Genomic DNA, 15,954 nt, shown 5'->3' on the forward strand with positions numbered 1-15,954 from the left:
TAGGCCTGGGCTGGGCATTTGAATCAGGGTGAGGTGATGTCGCCAGGCCAGGGACATTTTGAGAATCACTGGTCTTGTAGAAGTGAAAACAACAACAACAAAAACCCTTGTAACCCACCTGACTCCCCGCTGGAGTCCTGTGATAGCCGATCTCTAATCACAAAAGATTTTCATAGTAACTCTAAGTGTCTCCCATTGACTAAAAATCTATACTAGATTCAAACACTTAGATGAACCCCAATTCTTAAAACGGAAGTTTCATGGATTAAAAATATCTGTGAATGCTCCCACCTACAGCCACCTGCTACCCCCCACTGAAACCTCAGTCGGCAACGTAAAGCTTCTGAAAGATAGCTTTTGCTTCACTTAGCAACCTCGTGTATTACCACTCAGACCATTTCAAAAGTAAAATACGCAGTAGTCTTAGGTTGTTGACAAGATTACTACAGAACCCAACTAGAGATAATCTTGATGGGTTTTTTGAGGTTCAAAGGGATTTAACGCTAAATCAGAACATCGTTCTGAGAAGTACTCTAAGGAAGTGCTCGCGGTCAAGGAAGTTTGGCAAATGAGAACCACCGGGATATGCAGTGACTTAAGGAGCATACGAAAGATGGGCGTGATTTCCCATGACCCGGTTTTCCTTCGCACCTGGTCAGATCCTGGTGCTCTAGAGGATACTGGCTGTACCTTGCTTTTAGAAAGCCGGGAGGATTACCGAACATTTGTAAGTGAGACGGTCTGTATCAGGAGACAGAAAAACAAAACTTCCACATGAGTAGTAACTCTACTTCAATTAAATCTTTCCTATGTCTTAGTTTCTTTCCACTTAGTTTTTTTCTAGAGGTGGGAGGCAGGGGGAAATTGAGATGACTCAAGAGTCAGAGTCAGTCACAGGACCTGTACAGTGGTACAGGAGCCTGGCAAAGAAAGGCCCTGGTAACTGGGGCGGGGGGGGGGGGGGGGGGGGGGGGTGGTAAAAATGCTGCTGATGCATTCCTTGTAGCACAATTCAAGTTTATTCCATTTGTTCTTGCAACACAAAACTTAAACACAGTATTATTTAGCATTCGGATGTACATGGACTAGGATAATATGAGAAACCCAACTGTGTCAAAAGTATTACATTGTGGGGAAAAAACGAACTCAAATATATCAAAATGCACAAAGCACTAGTCTTCCTCCATTACTGCTTAGAAAGATATGATTGTTTCTCCATTTACAAAATAGAATCAGGACGATTTAAATTCTTAAAATTTTGCATGCAAAACACTGCAATTGCTTACGTAGGAGGGCACTCTCCCCAGCTTCTTCTATACACAATCGAGTACACAATATTGCATGAAGTAAAGAGCAGCTCAGTTGAAGTTTTAGGAAAAAAAAAAAAGTCAGTACATAGAGATTTGAGGATCCATTATTGAGGGGAAAGAAATCAACGAGGAAAGGGCCTTACTTGCCTGCAGCTCGCACCCACTGTACCCAACTACCTCTCCTCTGTGCCCCACTGGCTGTGGAAGGTGAGCGACGCATAGAAGAGCTACTTGGGGATTCTCGGGTGCTGTGCACCAACTCTGGGTCTGCGGATGCAGGTTCGAAGCTGCGAGGGCGAATTTGTTAGTACACTACCGTGAACAGGCACACCACCTGTTTTTACTTGATCTAGTGCATACAAAATGACTCCATACAAAACTACAGAACATGCAAGATTTTTCTTGAGATGTTAAATATTCAGTGGAGAACAAAACTTACTTAACCTTCTACTAATGCATGTAGTACCAAAAAGCAGACATGATTTTAGCTTCCTTTACTCAAAAAATGAACATTAAGTGTTGTGAATTTCTCTGCCAAGTGGTTCAGAAATACATTATAAATAAACTAGTTAAAAAAAATGGTCAACCATCTTGGCCAGTCTATTCTATGTTTATGTTATTTCTCAAGCAATTGCTCCAAAACCATGGGGCTTCTGAAATGGCTGAGAAAGAAGAGGGAAGGCGGGGTAGCCTCTACTGCACTACAAGAAACGCAGGCTCAACTGTACAAAGAAGCACATGGTCTCCACACCTGATGACGGGAGAGAGCAGGCCAGGTTTAGGAATGATAGGACAGTGCACTCTCTGCAACAGCCAACTACCACAGGTTTGAAAGGAAAGGTGAAAATTCTAGAGGGTAAAATCCAAGCCTTTCCATAGCATTCTGCCAAGAGGTGAAAACAAAGATACCAAAACACCTTGTTGCTACCAACTGATAAAGTGCCCTCCATCTTCAATGAGGATAGGTCTGTTTCTGCTCAGTGATGTTATAAAGTACTGTTGACTGACTTTGACTCCAACGCGAATAGGCTGCGTTAAGACTGGAGAATTAGCCAAATTATCAAAGTATTTAAACCACCATTTTATTTGTGATTGTTTTCTCGGATGCAGGAGAATTACAGGGTTAGGTTAGTTGTAAGCGTAAAAGCCACAGGATTAAAAAAAAAAAGTCCACGGGGGAAAAATACACACGCACGCATGCACGAGAGCGCACGCACACACACCCACCCCCCCCCCACACACACCCATAAATCCACACCCTAACAAACCAATCAGCAATCGATCAGTAAGATTTGTTATTAGCTGGCTATTCTTGATAGTAGTTTAACCCTGTTTTAGAATGCTACATTACCTTAAAAAATCATCATGAATTCTTTGTTATCCACAATCTGAATAGAAGTCCCTAACCCAACCCCCCCTTTAAAAATTTGAGGTACATTCAATTATTGCATGATTTGGCTAAGGAAAAAACCCTAACATTTTTAGCAAGCTTTTATGGATGGCAAGTCAAAGGAATCAATACTTTAAATGCAGGATAGCAAATTTAAGGGTATATGTTTTAATTACTTGCACTGCTCATGGAATAAACTTTGGAACATGTGTCTGAATACTTCCTGCAGGTCTTAACACCCATTTTAGGGCACTGCATTTTAAGAACATGGAATACATTTTGCAGATGTCACACTTAATGTGATGAATGGTTTAGAAAACAAAAATAGATCATGTAGGTGGGTTGGCAGATGTTCAGCAGAAGCCTATCGACAACTTGGGGAAACCTGGTAACAAGCGTATTTTTGAAGGGACGGGGCTCAACTTGTCCAGATTGTAAATCTCACCCCAGTGACAGCTTTGGTGCAGTGAGCAATCAGCATCCAAGGTGGGTCTGACAGAGGATTTCCAAAGAATGTTCCTTGATTCTCCAAACATAATCGAGGCCAATCCATTCAAAGAGCAAATGAAGAAAATCCGTAGGTACTAAGACAACTGTTCTCTGTATGACACTCACAGGCTATGGCTATGACTCTATGTTTAAATCCCCTTTTACTACCAGCAGGAGTTTGAAAGTGTTTGAATGCTCTAAAAACGTCTGAATCTAGAGGAGAAAAAAAAAATATGCACACTGGAATGATTTCTCCTTTAGGCTTCCAAAATTTAAGATTTTATAAATAAAACTAGTCAGTTTTATCTAAAGACACATGACACCCATGTGAAAGGGGAGAGGAAATCCAAAGTTGAGTCATCCAGCAATTTAGGAGTGTGCCCCCTCACCTTAACTGAGCTCCCACGTAAAGCTGCAAGTCGCCGAGGGAAGATTTGGTCGCCGACCACGGGCAGCGCTCTGAACTCCGCCAGGAGGCCCCCAGGACAGTGCGTCTTAAGGCAGAAGGCTAGAGCCGATTGCTGATCTCAGCACCCAGAGTTACGTCACAGCAGCCGCCGCTGCTCGCACAGTTAGGGCTGCACACACGGAGAGCTGGCCTTGGGATAGTCAGACCCTCGACACAACCTAATGAATAAACTAGCTAGGGAGCTGAAAAGGTCAAATGTTACTGGCGTATTTTGTCTTGGTTCTCCCTTGGGAATGAGCGGTATATTTTGTTGGAAATGGAAAAGAGACGGACTTGATCAGGAATCCGAGTAAAAGCCTGATCACGGTTTTCTCCTCTCTTCCAAAACATGTTTTTTTCTGGTAGTCTGATTTGTTATGAATTTCTCTCTCCCCTCACCCCTCGTAAAGTATTTAGCTGAAGAAGCTGGCAGATAGAGAGTGACAGACAGACAGGCAGCAGTGTGAGGCCACAGGAGAGCCCTTCTTCCAGAGCTGTCAGCCCATCCGTCCATCACTGAAGAAGAGCTTTGATTGCCTGGTTGTCAGTGGCTTCAAAGGCAGTTAGTCCATCTGGACCTTTCACAGACTTATCAGCACCCTGAAAAGAGAGGGAAGAGCGTTAATACTAAATGAGTCCACCGTGACAGAAGAGAACTCCATTATCTGCCCAGGCTAATGTTTATGTCCAGAATTAATAATCCCCAAACTAATGGAGTGCCTTCTACTGAAGAACCCCCCCCCCCTCCCCGAAGTACTTGGCTAGGTTGTAAGATTAAGTGGTAAAAATACCAAATTATTTTTTGGGCACTACGAACTGTAAGTTACAAACACAACTTGCCAAGAACAGGCAATGACTGCCTTTCATTTTAGACTACCATGCACCCGTTAAGCTTTAAAAGATCATCTCTGTCTATAATATACAACAGTGGGGAGGGGAGCTGGGTGGCCCAGTCGGTGAAGCAGCTGACTTCGGCTTAAGTCATGATCTCATGGTTTCTGAGTTCGAGCCCCAAGTTGGGCTCTCTGAAGGCAGTGCAGACCTTGCTTTGGATCCTCTGCCCTGCCCCCTCCCCGTCCCCCCTTGCTTATTCTCTCTCTCTAACAAAAACAAAAATGGGGGAATCACTTTCGCTAAAGAAGAAAGTATTACTGTGACAAAATTGTTTTTCTTTTTTAACACTTTGTGGAGAGTGCATGAATATGGCACATTTCTAAAATTCAGAGCTTACAAACCATTTATTTTAGACACAATCCTAAAGAACACTGTGTAATATTGGTCATTATGTTTACAAAAACTGAGCAGTAAATGACTGCTATGTGGGCTATGGAAGGAGGTCCCTTCTGTACCCTAGGGAAATCCTCTCCAGCCTGCTCCAAAGCTTTACCTGGAGAGTGTGGCTCTGGAATATTTCACTTGCAACACGGCATTTCAGTTTTGAGACTGCATACACACACACACACACACACACACACACACACCTTTGTGTCTGTTGTTTTAGCTGCTTTACTAGAATGAAGCTCCGTGGGAGGGTGAATCCATCTGTATTAATTACCGCTGGGTTCCCAATACCTACAAAAGTGCCAATCACCTGGGGGGTGAATTTGTTCCCAAGCCAGGTCAGAACTTGTTAAACTCCCAGAGACCCCAATATTCCACCATCCAGGGGTTCTCCTCGCTAGTTACAGCCCCAACCAGTGTTTAGTCATCAACCAGCCTCTAGCGTCTCACCTTTCTCCTCCTGCCAAATCTCCACTGTTCCTCTGTAAGACCTACAGAATTCTCTAAACTTGGTAGAAATGGTCACTTAGAGACCAACTCGAGTCAAGCCCAGGGGTCTCTTCTCCCATTTATGTCTCACTGCTCTACTCGTAGGGCCCCCTCATCATGTCGTTATACATCTTGGGTTCTATACAAGATGCCTTCCCCCTTTGCTCGGACAGCCACTCATTCAACAAATATTTAGGGAATGTGTAGACACTTTGTAAGGAGCAGGAGAATCAAAGAAAACCAAGATAGTCTGGCAGTCTGACTAGTGGGAGACAGACACATGAACCACTGTGACAGAGGGGACAAGAATAAGAGTGATCTGTTAACCACAGTGGGATGTGCTAGGAGGATGTAAGGGAAAAAGGTTTCCTGGAGGAGGTAATGCTTGAGCTGAGTCTCGATGAATAAGCACAAGTTGATTAGGTAAGCCAAGAAGGAGATGGCATTCTAGGAGGTGTTAGTTAAATTGTTGTAAAGTCCTCCCCAATACGATTGTAACAGTTTCCGTTTCCTCATTTTGTAACTGAACTTAACTGCTTGGTGGAACGCAGCCGAACTCCTAGTCAACTGGGAGAGAAATGTGTGAGTGAGAACTTCGATGGGGTAAGTCCTCCACAGGTTGTGCGGCAGTAATTGGGACCGCTCTGTTCAAACCGTCTCCTTTCCCAGCTGCTTTCACGATTAGCATGATAAACTATAATCGGGCACTGACAAAAAGTTAAATATTATAGCGAACATCTGTTGCGTTTTAGCGGCCAGAGTTCATTTCCCTTCTTCTGAAAACAGCATCCGGATTTCATTTTGGGGAATCCTTTGTCCCCACTGTGTAGAGTCCTGGGACTATGTAACTCAAGGTGCCATGGACTTTCCTCACCGTGGAGTGTCAAAGGTTTACCTGACGCATGCAGGACTCTCACTTCTGAATTCTGAATCTCGACTGGAGATCAAAAGAGAGAATAAGAAGAGCTCACTTCTCGGGTGGCATAACCCGAAAGAGACCACTGAGGACTTCCTGCCATCTGGAGTCCTGCAGCTGCCATCTTCCCGCCCCGGTGAGCCTGGTCCTCCAGCTTCCTGTTGGTTCTGGACTAGTCTTAAAAAATGCCTGATATCTATCTGTTAATTTCTGCCATTTGCAACAACAAAACAAATCTAGCTGATTCACCGAAGTCACTTTCCCCCCTAATTTTAATAGACTCATCACAGAACTCAGAATATACAAAAACCCAAAAAACTCGTAAGTCTGTAAGACACTTTTTTGTTAACATTTTACTGTTTGTCTACACTTTTGTTCTAAAAATAAGCATATGCTGAAAACGTATGTCTTTTAAACATAAATGAGGAACCCTAGAAGAACTAGAGTGACTACATGTCAGACAACAGAAACTTTAAAATTAACCAGTATTATTACAAAGATGGGCATTTCATAAGATAAAAGGTTGACTATTCAAATTTCAAAAATGAAATTGAGAAAACAGTTCCATTTACAATAGCATCAAAAAGAAAAAAAAATACTTAGGAATAAATTTAACGAAGTCAAACCAGTTCTGAAAAAGATGAACCAGTTTTGTCAATGTGGATACGAAAATTAAAACATTTTTTTAGTACTTAATGCAGTTACTAAAAAACTTACATAAATTGGTGTATTTGATTTGAAGAAACTTTTTAATCATTTGGTTTTAATTCTAGTGATGATTTTCGTAGCTCTCAATAATATACTCAGGGTACTATTTGCATTATTAACTTTAGATACTACCTTCTTACTTCCTGCTACATGGGTGAGGCTTTAGCTCACCACCACCTTCTTCTCCAGACCCTCCCAATTTCCTGTATTTAAAACATCAATTTCTCTTTCTTCATAAATTTAAATGACATTTTTAACTTTTTATAACTCTTATTTTTTGAGAGTGTGCACATGTGTGTGCGTGGGGGTTGGGGGAGGAGGGGCAGAGGGAGAGACTTTCAAGCAGGCTCCACGCTCAGCATGGAGCCCCACATGGGGCTTGATCTCAAAACTATGAGATCATGACCTGAGCCAAAGTCAAGAGTCTGACTAACTAGTTGAGTCACCCAGGTGTGACCAATGACACTTATTTAAGCCTTTATTTCTTGTTCCATCAGTTCTGACAGTATCTCATCCCTCTGTAAGATTATCTGCCTTCCCATCACTCCTTCTATCTCTTAACTTGCCAGCTTTTTTATTTTGTCAAGACGAGCTTTTATATTCTGTTCTGTAAAGTTTCTTTTTTATCCTTTATAGTCACCGTGATGTGTATTACATCCCCAGGACTTCTTTATCTTTCAACCGTTAAGTTTGTATCTTATGACAACCTTCACCCATTTCAGCCACTGCCCCAAACCTCCCACTTCTGGCAACCACCGGTCTGTTCAATGCACCTATGAGCACAGTATTTTGTTTCTTTAAAGATTCCACATACACGTGACATTATATAGTATTGGTTCTCTCTCTATACTATGGTCTGACTTATTTCACTTAGCATAATGCCCTGAAGGTCCATTTATGTTGCTGCAAGTGGCAGAATTTCCTTTAATGGCTGAATAATAATATTCCTGTGTGCGTGCATGACAGATCACATTTTCTTTATCCATTTATTTCTCGATGGACACTCAGGTTGTTTCCATGTCTTGGCTACTGTCAACAATGCTGCACTGAACACAGGGGTTGTGGGTATCTTTTCAAGATGGTGATTTCACTGCCTTCAGATACATACCCAGCAGCAGAATTGCTGGATCATGTGGTAGTTCTATTTTTAATTTTTTTGAGGAACTCCCATACTCTTTTCCATAGTGGTGACACCGATTTACATTCTTACAACAGTATGCAAGGGCTCCCTTTTCTTCATATCCTTGCTAACGCTTGCTGTCTTATCTTTTCGATGACAGCCATTCTAACAGGTGAGAGGTGGTAGCTCATTGCGGCTTTGATTTGCATTTCCCTGATGACTAGTGAAGCAACTTTACATGTACCTGCTGGCATGTGTGGCATCTTTGGAAAAATGTTCAGGTCCTCTATCTGTATTTTATTCAGATTTTTTTTCTTCCATTGAGTTATGGCAATTCTGTATAATGTTTTGGATATTAACCCCTTATATATATGATCAGCAAATATTTTCTCTCTTTCCATAGGCTGCCTTTTCATTTTCTTAATTTCCTTCGCTGTATGGATGCCTTTTTGTTTGCTGCAGTCCCATGCATTTATTTTTGCTTTGTCGTCCCTGCTTTTGGTGTCAAATCCAAAAAAATCACTGCCAAAGCAAATGTCAAGGAGATTATTAACCCCTGTGTTCTCTTCCAGATGTTTTATGATTTCAGGTCTCAATCCATTTTTAGTTGGTTTTTGTGCAAGGTGTAAGATGGTTGTCCAGTTTCATTCTTCTTCATGTGGCTGTTTGGTTTTCCCAGCACCATTTATTGAAGAGACTGCCATTTCCACACTGTATATTCTTGGCTCCTGTGTTGTAAATTATTGACCATATAGGTATGGGTTTAATTCTGGGCGCTCTATTCTGTTGCACTGATCTGTGAATCTATTTTTATGCTAACACATTACTGTTTTAAATTCTATAAGCTTTATAATGTTTTGATCACGAAGTGTGAGGCCTCCAGCTTTATTCTTCTTTCTCAAGAGTGCTTTGGCTATTGGGAGTCTTTTGTCGTTCCACATATAAAGTCTGGGATTGTTTGTTCTGTATCTGTGAAAGTACCACTGGATTTTGGGGTTGCGCTGAGTAGATCACTTTGGGTATTACGTCAGTTTTAACAATGTAATTTTATTCTCTCAGACAGTCTAGTGCTAAGAGTATCAAAGTTGGTAGGATCATTCTATCCTGTAAGATCATTTAAGGATGTAGGTCCCTTTTCCCATGTTAGTGTCCTCATCATCTGGTTGAAGCTCACCTCTACATTTGTCTCCACCATAATTAATCTTTTCCTACAGACTTGTCCCTTTTTCAGTATTTTTTATGATGATAAAGACCAGCATCATCTTCTGGAAAATGTGCGGACTCCATGTAGTTCTTGCTACTTCGCATGTCATCAATCACCAAGTCTTTTTTTTTTTTTTCTTCAATATATGAAATTTATCGTCAAATTGGTTTCCATACAACACCCAGTGCTCATCCCAAAAGGTGCCCTCCTCAATACCCATCACCCACCCTCCCCTCCCTCCCACCCTCCATCAGCCCTCAGTTTGTTCTCAGTTAAAAAATTTTTTTTTTTTAACGTTTATTTATTTTTGAGACAGAGAGAGACAGAGCATGAACGGGGGAGGGTCAGAGAGAGGGAGACACAGAATCTGAAACAGGCTCCAGGCTCTGAGCTGTCAGCAGAGACCCCTACGCAGGGCTCGAACTCACGGACCACGAGATCATGACCTGAGCCGAAGTCGGCCGCCCAACCGACCGAACCACCCAGGGGCCCCTGTTCTCAGTTTTTAACAGTCTTTATGCTTTGGCTCTCTCCCACTCTAACCTCTTTTTTTTTTTTTTTTCCTTCCCCTCCCCCATGGGTTTCTGTTAAGTTTCTCAGGATCCACATAAGAGTGAAAACATATGGTATCCGTCTTTCTCTGTATGGCTTATTTCACTTAGCATCACACTCTCCAGTTCCATCCACGTTGCTACAAAGGGCCATATTTCATTCTTTCTCATTGCCACGTAGTACTCCATTGTGTATATAAACCACAATTTCTTTATCCATTCATCAGTTGATGGACATTTAGGCTCTTTCCATAAATTGACCAAGTCTTTAGAGGAGACTATTCTTAACATTTCTCATATGTCCTTGCAGCCACGACATTCAATAATTTCCTATCTTTTTTTCACTTCTTACACCATTTTAATTCAGACTCCATACATCTGTTTGGGTGATGTTCGTTAAAATCCAAGTCTGATCACACGACTACTCACCTACCAAAAAAGTCTTAATGGCATCCTCAAAGAAGAGAATGAAAATAAATAGTATGACACAAGGCATAATCTGCTCACTACTGACCTCTCTAGTCCTATTTCTTGTTAAATCCTTTATAGTGAATGCTGTAGCTGTGAGCTTGCTTTTATTTTATTTTTTATTTTTTTTAAACCTTACCCTAACGTCGCAGGGTCTCTCTGTGTCCCTGTGACTTTTCTCACATTGTTGCTTCTCTTTAGAATGGTACCCCACTTCTCTATTAGATTCCCGGACAAAAGTGTCTAAGATTCAGCTCAAGTGTCAAATGCTTTTTATAAATTACATGACAGGTGCTTTATGAATCATGGTGCCTGAAGTTGTAATGGCATTCTTACTCAAAACACACTATCCCCTTGACCCCTAGGACCACACTTGACCTCTTCTGCCTTCAGATCCCTACTATGTCACATATAAATTCCTGCCACAGCAATCACAACCCTTTAATGCGCTTGTTTTAGGTCTTTCTCTCCCCCTACTAGACTAAATACGTTGAAGCAGGAACCAAGCTGGTAAGTCTTAGGATTCCCAAGGCCTTACAGAGGATCAGTAACAGGCGGTCAATAAACGTTTATTAAATTAATTGATAAAGATAGGGAATATACATACACACTAAGGGACTGGAAGAAACAAAATTATTCGTTACAAATTACTATAAGCAGATCAACAAAGTACTGCCACTGTGAACAGGTTGCTCATTAGGCATAATATATAAAATGTTTAATTATCTTCAGGTAATTTCAACACTGGAGGCCCTTCAGTTCTGACATCTGATTAGAGAATCAGGACTAGGCTCATCTGCCTATATTTAGAGCAGGATTCAGGTGACTAATGTTTCCTGAAGAAGGAAATGGTCATTATGGCCAAGTGGCCCAAATACACAGGCAGGCCGTTTACCATTCTAGGGAGTAAAAGCTTTAAGACATTACAAGTAACTTCTTGATCTTGAAAAGTCACAGGCTTAGATAATCAAGTATTACTTGACAGTAAATTGTAGAATACAGGGATTGTAAAAAAAAAAAAAAAAAAGTTAAGTCCTGCTATCTCTGTCCTTGAATAGAATAGTCTACAAGGTAGCTAGCTAAAAACATAAAAATTCAGCAACCGTGGTTGGACAGTCAACTCACTTCTGGACAGAAAGTTCATTAGAATCAAACACAAAATGAATGCCTGAATGAATATGGCATGTTTCCTTTTATCTGATATTACAGATCTCATAAGGACTCTCAAAATTCAAAAAGGAACAAAAAAGTGCTTTGTCCTCCCCCTTTCACCACCCGAGTTGAACTTACTCAACTGGTCCATTCTCTGTGAAGACCCGAATTTCCCAGGCAGTTGGCTCTCCCTTCCCCTGTATATCTCTGGCACTTGCTGATTCTACTTCAAAGTAGATACTGGGGCTGGGCTCAGCGGGTGTCCAGTGCACCCCCTTCTTCCTGGCTTTCCTCTGCTACAGAGGTGGAAGAGAAACTGAATCCCCAACTCCCTCAGAGCTACACAGGGCCATCTGACACCAATTCGGTCTCCCCTATGGAGGGCTTTCCTGAAAAGCAAAGAGTCCTTAGCTCTCTTCTCCTGCTCCCATCCAAAACACAGACGCAATGCCTACAGGTTCAGCAGTCCTCTTGTGACCCTAAGACAGGGAAGATGGAGGAGAAGGGAGTGTGGGACGTTGATGCCCAGCCTCGGACTGCATCCCTTCAGACATCTTGTTATGAGTCATTTTCCTGTTGAAATCACCGTGGTAGTTTTGGTTATAGCTGGACTCCATTTCTTTTAAGGCTCTTACCACAGTCTGTTAATTAGGTTAACAGACCTGTCCCCCCCAAATTAGGTGGGGCTCCATGAGGGCAGGGGTCTTGTCATATTCATCTCTGTACCCTCACCACGTAGGACGACGCCTGGGATACAGCAGATGCTCAACAAAAATTTACATGTGGGTCACAGTGCAAACGAGTATCAGTAACATCAATCGCCCTCAGCGATCACATATATTCACCACATTAAAAGGAAAAACTACCTTTTCTACCATCTTGTGTATATATGCACCAAAGCTAGTCACTGTGTTAGAATACTGTGAATTCCTTATTTCGAATCAGTCAATTCATACACATTTTAGAACTGTCTCGAGATACTGCTTCTCAAGAATTATCTCATGATTTGGGGCACCTGTTCATAGTTACACTGTAGTAGGAGAAGATGCTCAGAACCTGGGAACTTTCAACTGTTTGAAAACACATTTAAACATTACCATTACTGTAGAACTTACACAATTCAATTCTGGAATCTACTAAAACAGTAACATTTAAAAAATTATTCAAATACCTACATTTACACATGTCGTATAATGTTATTTACTGGTACGGGATTTAACCGTGCATTTAATTTACATATTGATACAGGTATCACAGTAAAGAATATTGCTGGGCACCCCAAAAACCTAATACAATACTCAACACAGTGAATGTTAGGTTTCTTAAATTTTGTAGCAGTTTTGAGTTTTTAACCTAATACTACATATATATCATCTCATTTTATCCTCACAGCAGCCCTGTAAAGTAGGCACTGTTATCTTTTTAATAGAGATTTAATTTAAGCTCAGAGAGGTTAAGAAACTTGCCCAAAGTCAGTCAGCAAGTAATGGTAACTAGAGCTTTCTGACTCCACATCTCGTGTTCCGTGTCAGCTTTAGTTAAAAATGACCGAGGGCTGGGGTGCCTGCGTGGCTCACCTGGTTGAGTGTTTGGCTCTTGATTTGGGCTCAGGTCATGATCTCACGGTTTGTGGGTTTGAGCCCTGTTTGGGACTCTCTCTCCCTCTCTGCCATTCCCTCACTCTCTCTCTCTCTCTCTCAAAATAAATAAACTAAAAAAAAAAAAAAAAAAAAAAAAAAAATGACCTATGGCTTTTCTCCTAAAAAGGTTAGGATGAGACCCAGATTCTACAATTTATTAACTTTAGGTATTCTCAACATTTCTGTGGCTCCTGCTACAGGGAAATGAAGAACCCTGTACAACTATAGATACAGTGTGTCATCTGTTGAACCCTTTCCAGCTAAAGAACATTTGCAGAGATGACCAATTCCTAAGTCTATTCAACAAACATTTATAAAGTTTCTGTGAATTACCGGACATCGTTTTGATACAGTTTTACTAGAACACAGTCATGCTTATTATTATTATTTTTAACATGTTGCTTATGGCTGCTTTTGTGCTACAACCGCAGAGCTGGGTAGCTGTAACAGACACCTTATGGTCTGCAAAGCCTCAAGTATTTATTTTTGGTCCTTTGCAGAGACTGTTTGTCAACTCCTATCCTGGGGCGTTAAAGAGAACAAGAGGCTGGTTCTCTGCATCTGTTCATAATCTGGAGAGGACAAAGGAAAGGATCGCGTATGCAAACATAAGTCAGCATGGTAAATACAGGCACACCTCGATTTAATGTGTTCTGCTTCAGTGTGCTTTGCCGATACAGTGTTCTTGTTTTTTAACAAAGTAAAGGCTTGTGGGAACCGTGGGTCAAGCAAGTCTATGAGTGCCACTCTTCTAACAGCCGTGGGTCAAGCAAGTCTATGAGTGCCACTCTTCTAACAGCGTTTGCTCATTTCCTGTCTCTGTGTCACATTTTGGTAATTCTTACAGTATGTGAAACTTTTTCATTTCTTCTGTTTTGGGGATCTGGCATCAGTGATCTTCGTTCCCACTGTAACTGTTTTGGCACACCATGCACTGTGACCCTGTGAGATGGCAAACTTATCGACAGATGACCTTACGTGTATTGACTGTTCACCGACTGGCTGTTACCCTCTCTCCCGATCCTCCGGCCTCCCTGCCCCCTGAAACACAACAGTATTGAAGTGGGCCAATCAGTCAGCCTATACTGGCCTCTAAGTGTTCAAGGGAAAGGAAGAGGTGCAGGTGGTCCCTTTAAGTGTGGTGACGGGAGATGATCAGATGCCTCGGGAGATGTAATGAACGGGGTGAACGACGCAGGCACGGTCGCACGGCGTTCGGCTACGAACGACCTTCTGAGGACAGTCAGAAGGAGGATCACCTGAATCCGGACTGTGGCTGGACGCGGGTGACTAAAACCATGAAAAGCAAAACTCTGGATGAGGCGGGCGGGGGACTACTCTACTGGCTCTGTGCTGCAGAAGAGCAAGCTTAGGATTACATGTGAAGGAACTTGCTCAAAACCACAAAGTGATTATGAGGCAGAACTGAGAACTCAACTTGGGGGTGGTGTGTGTGGCACCACCGCACCCGGTAAGTAGGTCACTGACCAGAAGTACTTCATAAGGACGCCAGGCTGAAAGATCTAAATGGTTTAAAACAACAAGCTAACAATGGGTACATTTGTGTAGGAGATTTGGGCAACAGTGTAACAACTGGTCTCTCCGTTATTTAAGTGGTGAAATTCAGAGCTGGATCAATTCTGACAATGCAGTTTCTTTTTAAAGTAATTCAGAAAGGCATCGCTGAGTTCAGTGAGGGTCACCGGTCCTGAAATGCTTTTAAAACCAAACCTGCCTAAGTTAGATGGAACAGAACTTGGGGGTTCCGAGCAATCATAAAATCCGCGCTTGAGCACATGTAAAGCTGTCTAGGTTTTTCTGGGGATGCGGCAGTGAGTAATCAGAGGGAAAAAGGGTTCTAACTGCAAGTACATATTTGTTTATGCTGAGAAGGGTGACTTCCCAATCTCTGTATCTTACACATTTAATTCTCAGCTCAAGCGGCAAAAATCGGTACCACAGACAGACCCTTGGAGGATTTGACGATGCTGGCATTTGAGGGGGGTATTCAGTTTTTATCATTAACTGGCTGCTTGATATTTAAATAGAACACAAATATGTTCAGTAAAAACATCAATGTTCTAAATTTTCGTAGACTGAGTTTTAGTATTTTTTACTCTAAGACATACTTTATGTAAAACATTAGTAGTTTGACTTCCTTTTAATAAAAGGAAAGATAGCTGAGCAAACCTTTGTGTCTGTACCTCACTCATTTATCCTACTCAAACAGAAGCAAGTAACTTCGAGAGTGGTCTTTACACAGCTATGAGTCACTAAAATTGGTGTCGCACAATTAGCGGTTACCTATTTTGTCGTATGGTTACAGTAGACTTGCTAAGGAGGTAACTTCTTTGACACAATGTGAAGCAGAGAAATAATGGAAAACAAAGCCAAATTTTCTTTGGATTTCCTCCTCTCAGTTATAGCGTAATGTGCTAAATATCACTAATAACAAATGACAGTTTATAATAATAATTTAAGTATGCTGTAGGTTTGTAATCTAGGAATAAAACAGTAATTAGTGTTTTAAAACTTTCGCTAGGGGCGCCTGGGTGGCTCAGTCGGTTAAGCGTCCGACTTCGGCTCAGGTCACGATCTCGTGGTCCGTGAGTCCGAACCCCGTGTCGGGCTCTGTGCTGCCAGCTCAGAACCTGGAGCCTGTTTCAGATTCTGTGTCTCCTTCTCTCTGACCCTCCCCCGTTCATGCTCTGTCTCTCTCCGTCTCAAAAATAAATAAACCTTAAAAAAATTTTTTTAAAAATAAATAAAACTTTCGCTAAATTTTCAA

At 41.7% G+C, this 15,954-nt stretch overlaps 1 protein-coding gene across 1 annotated transcript in view; it reads right to left on the reverse strand.

Annotated features, from left to right (window-relative positions):
- Positions 1–1,000: 1,000 nt before the first annotated feature.
- MTPN (myotrophin) overlaps positions 1,001–15,954 on the reverse strand; it is a 58,396-nt gene continuing 43,442 nt past the window's right edge. The window contains exon 4 of the mRNA XM_019452862.2: positions 1,001–4,237. Within this exon, the coding sequence (XP_019308407.1) occupies positions 4,151–4,237 (87 nt within the window). The 3' untranslated portion in view covers positions 1,001–4,150. The remainder of the gene's footprint in view (positions 4,238–15,954) is intronic.

This window comes from Panthera pardus, unplaced genomic scaffold (genome assembly GCF_024362965.1).
Source record: "Panthera pardus isolate Hobbes unplaced genomic scaffold, ASM2436296v1 HiC_scaffold_8, whole genome shotgun sequence".
Taxonomy (NCBI): domain Eukaryota; kingdom Metazoa; phylum Chordata; class Mammalia; order Carnivora; family Felidae; genus Panthera; species Panthera pardus.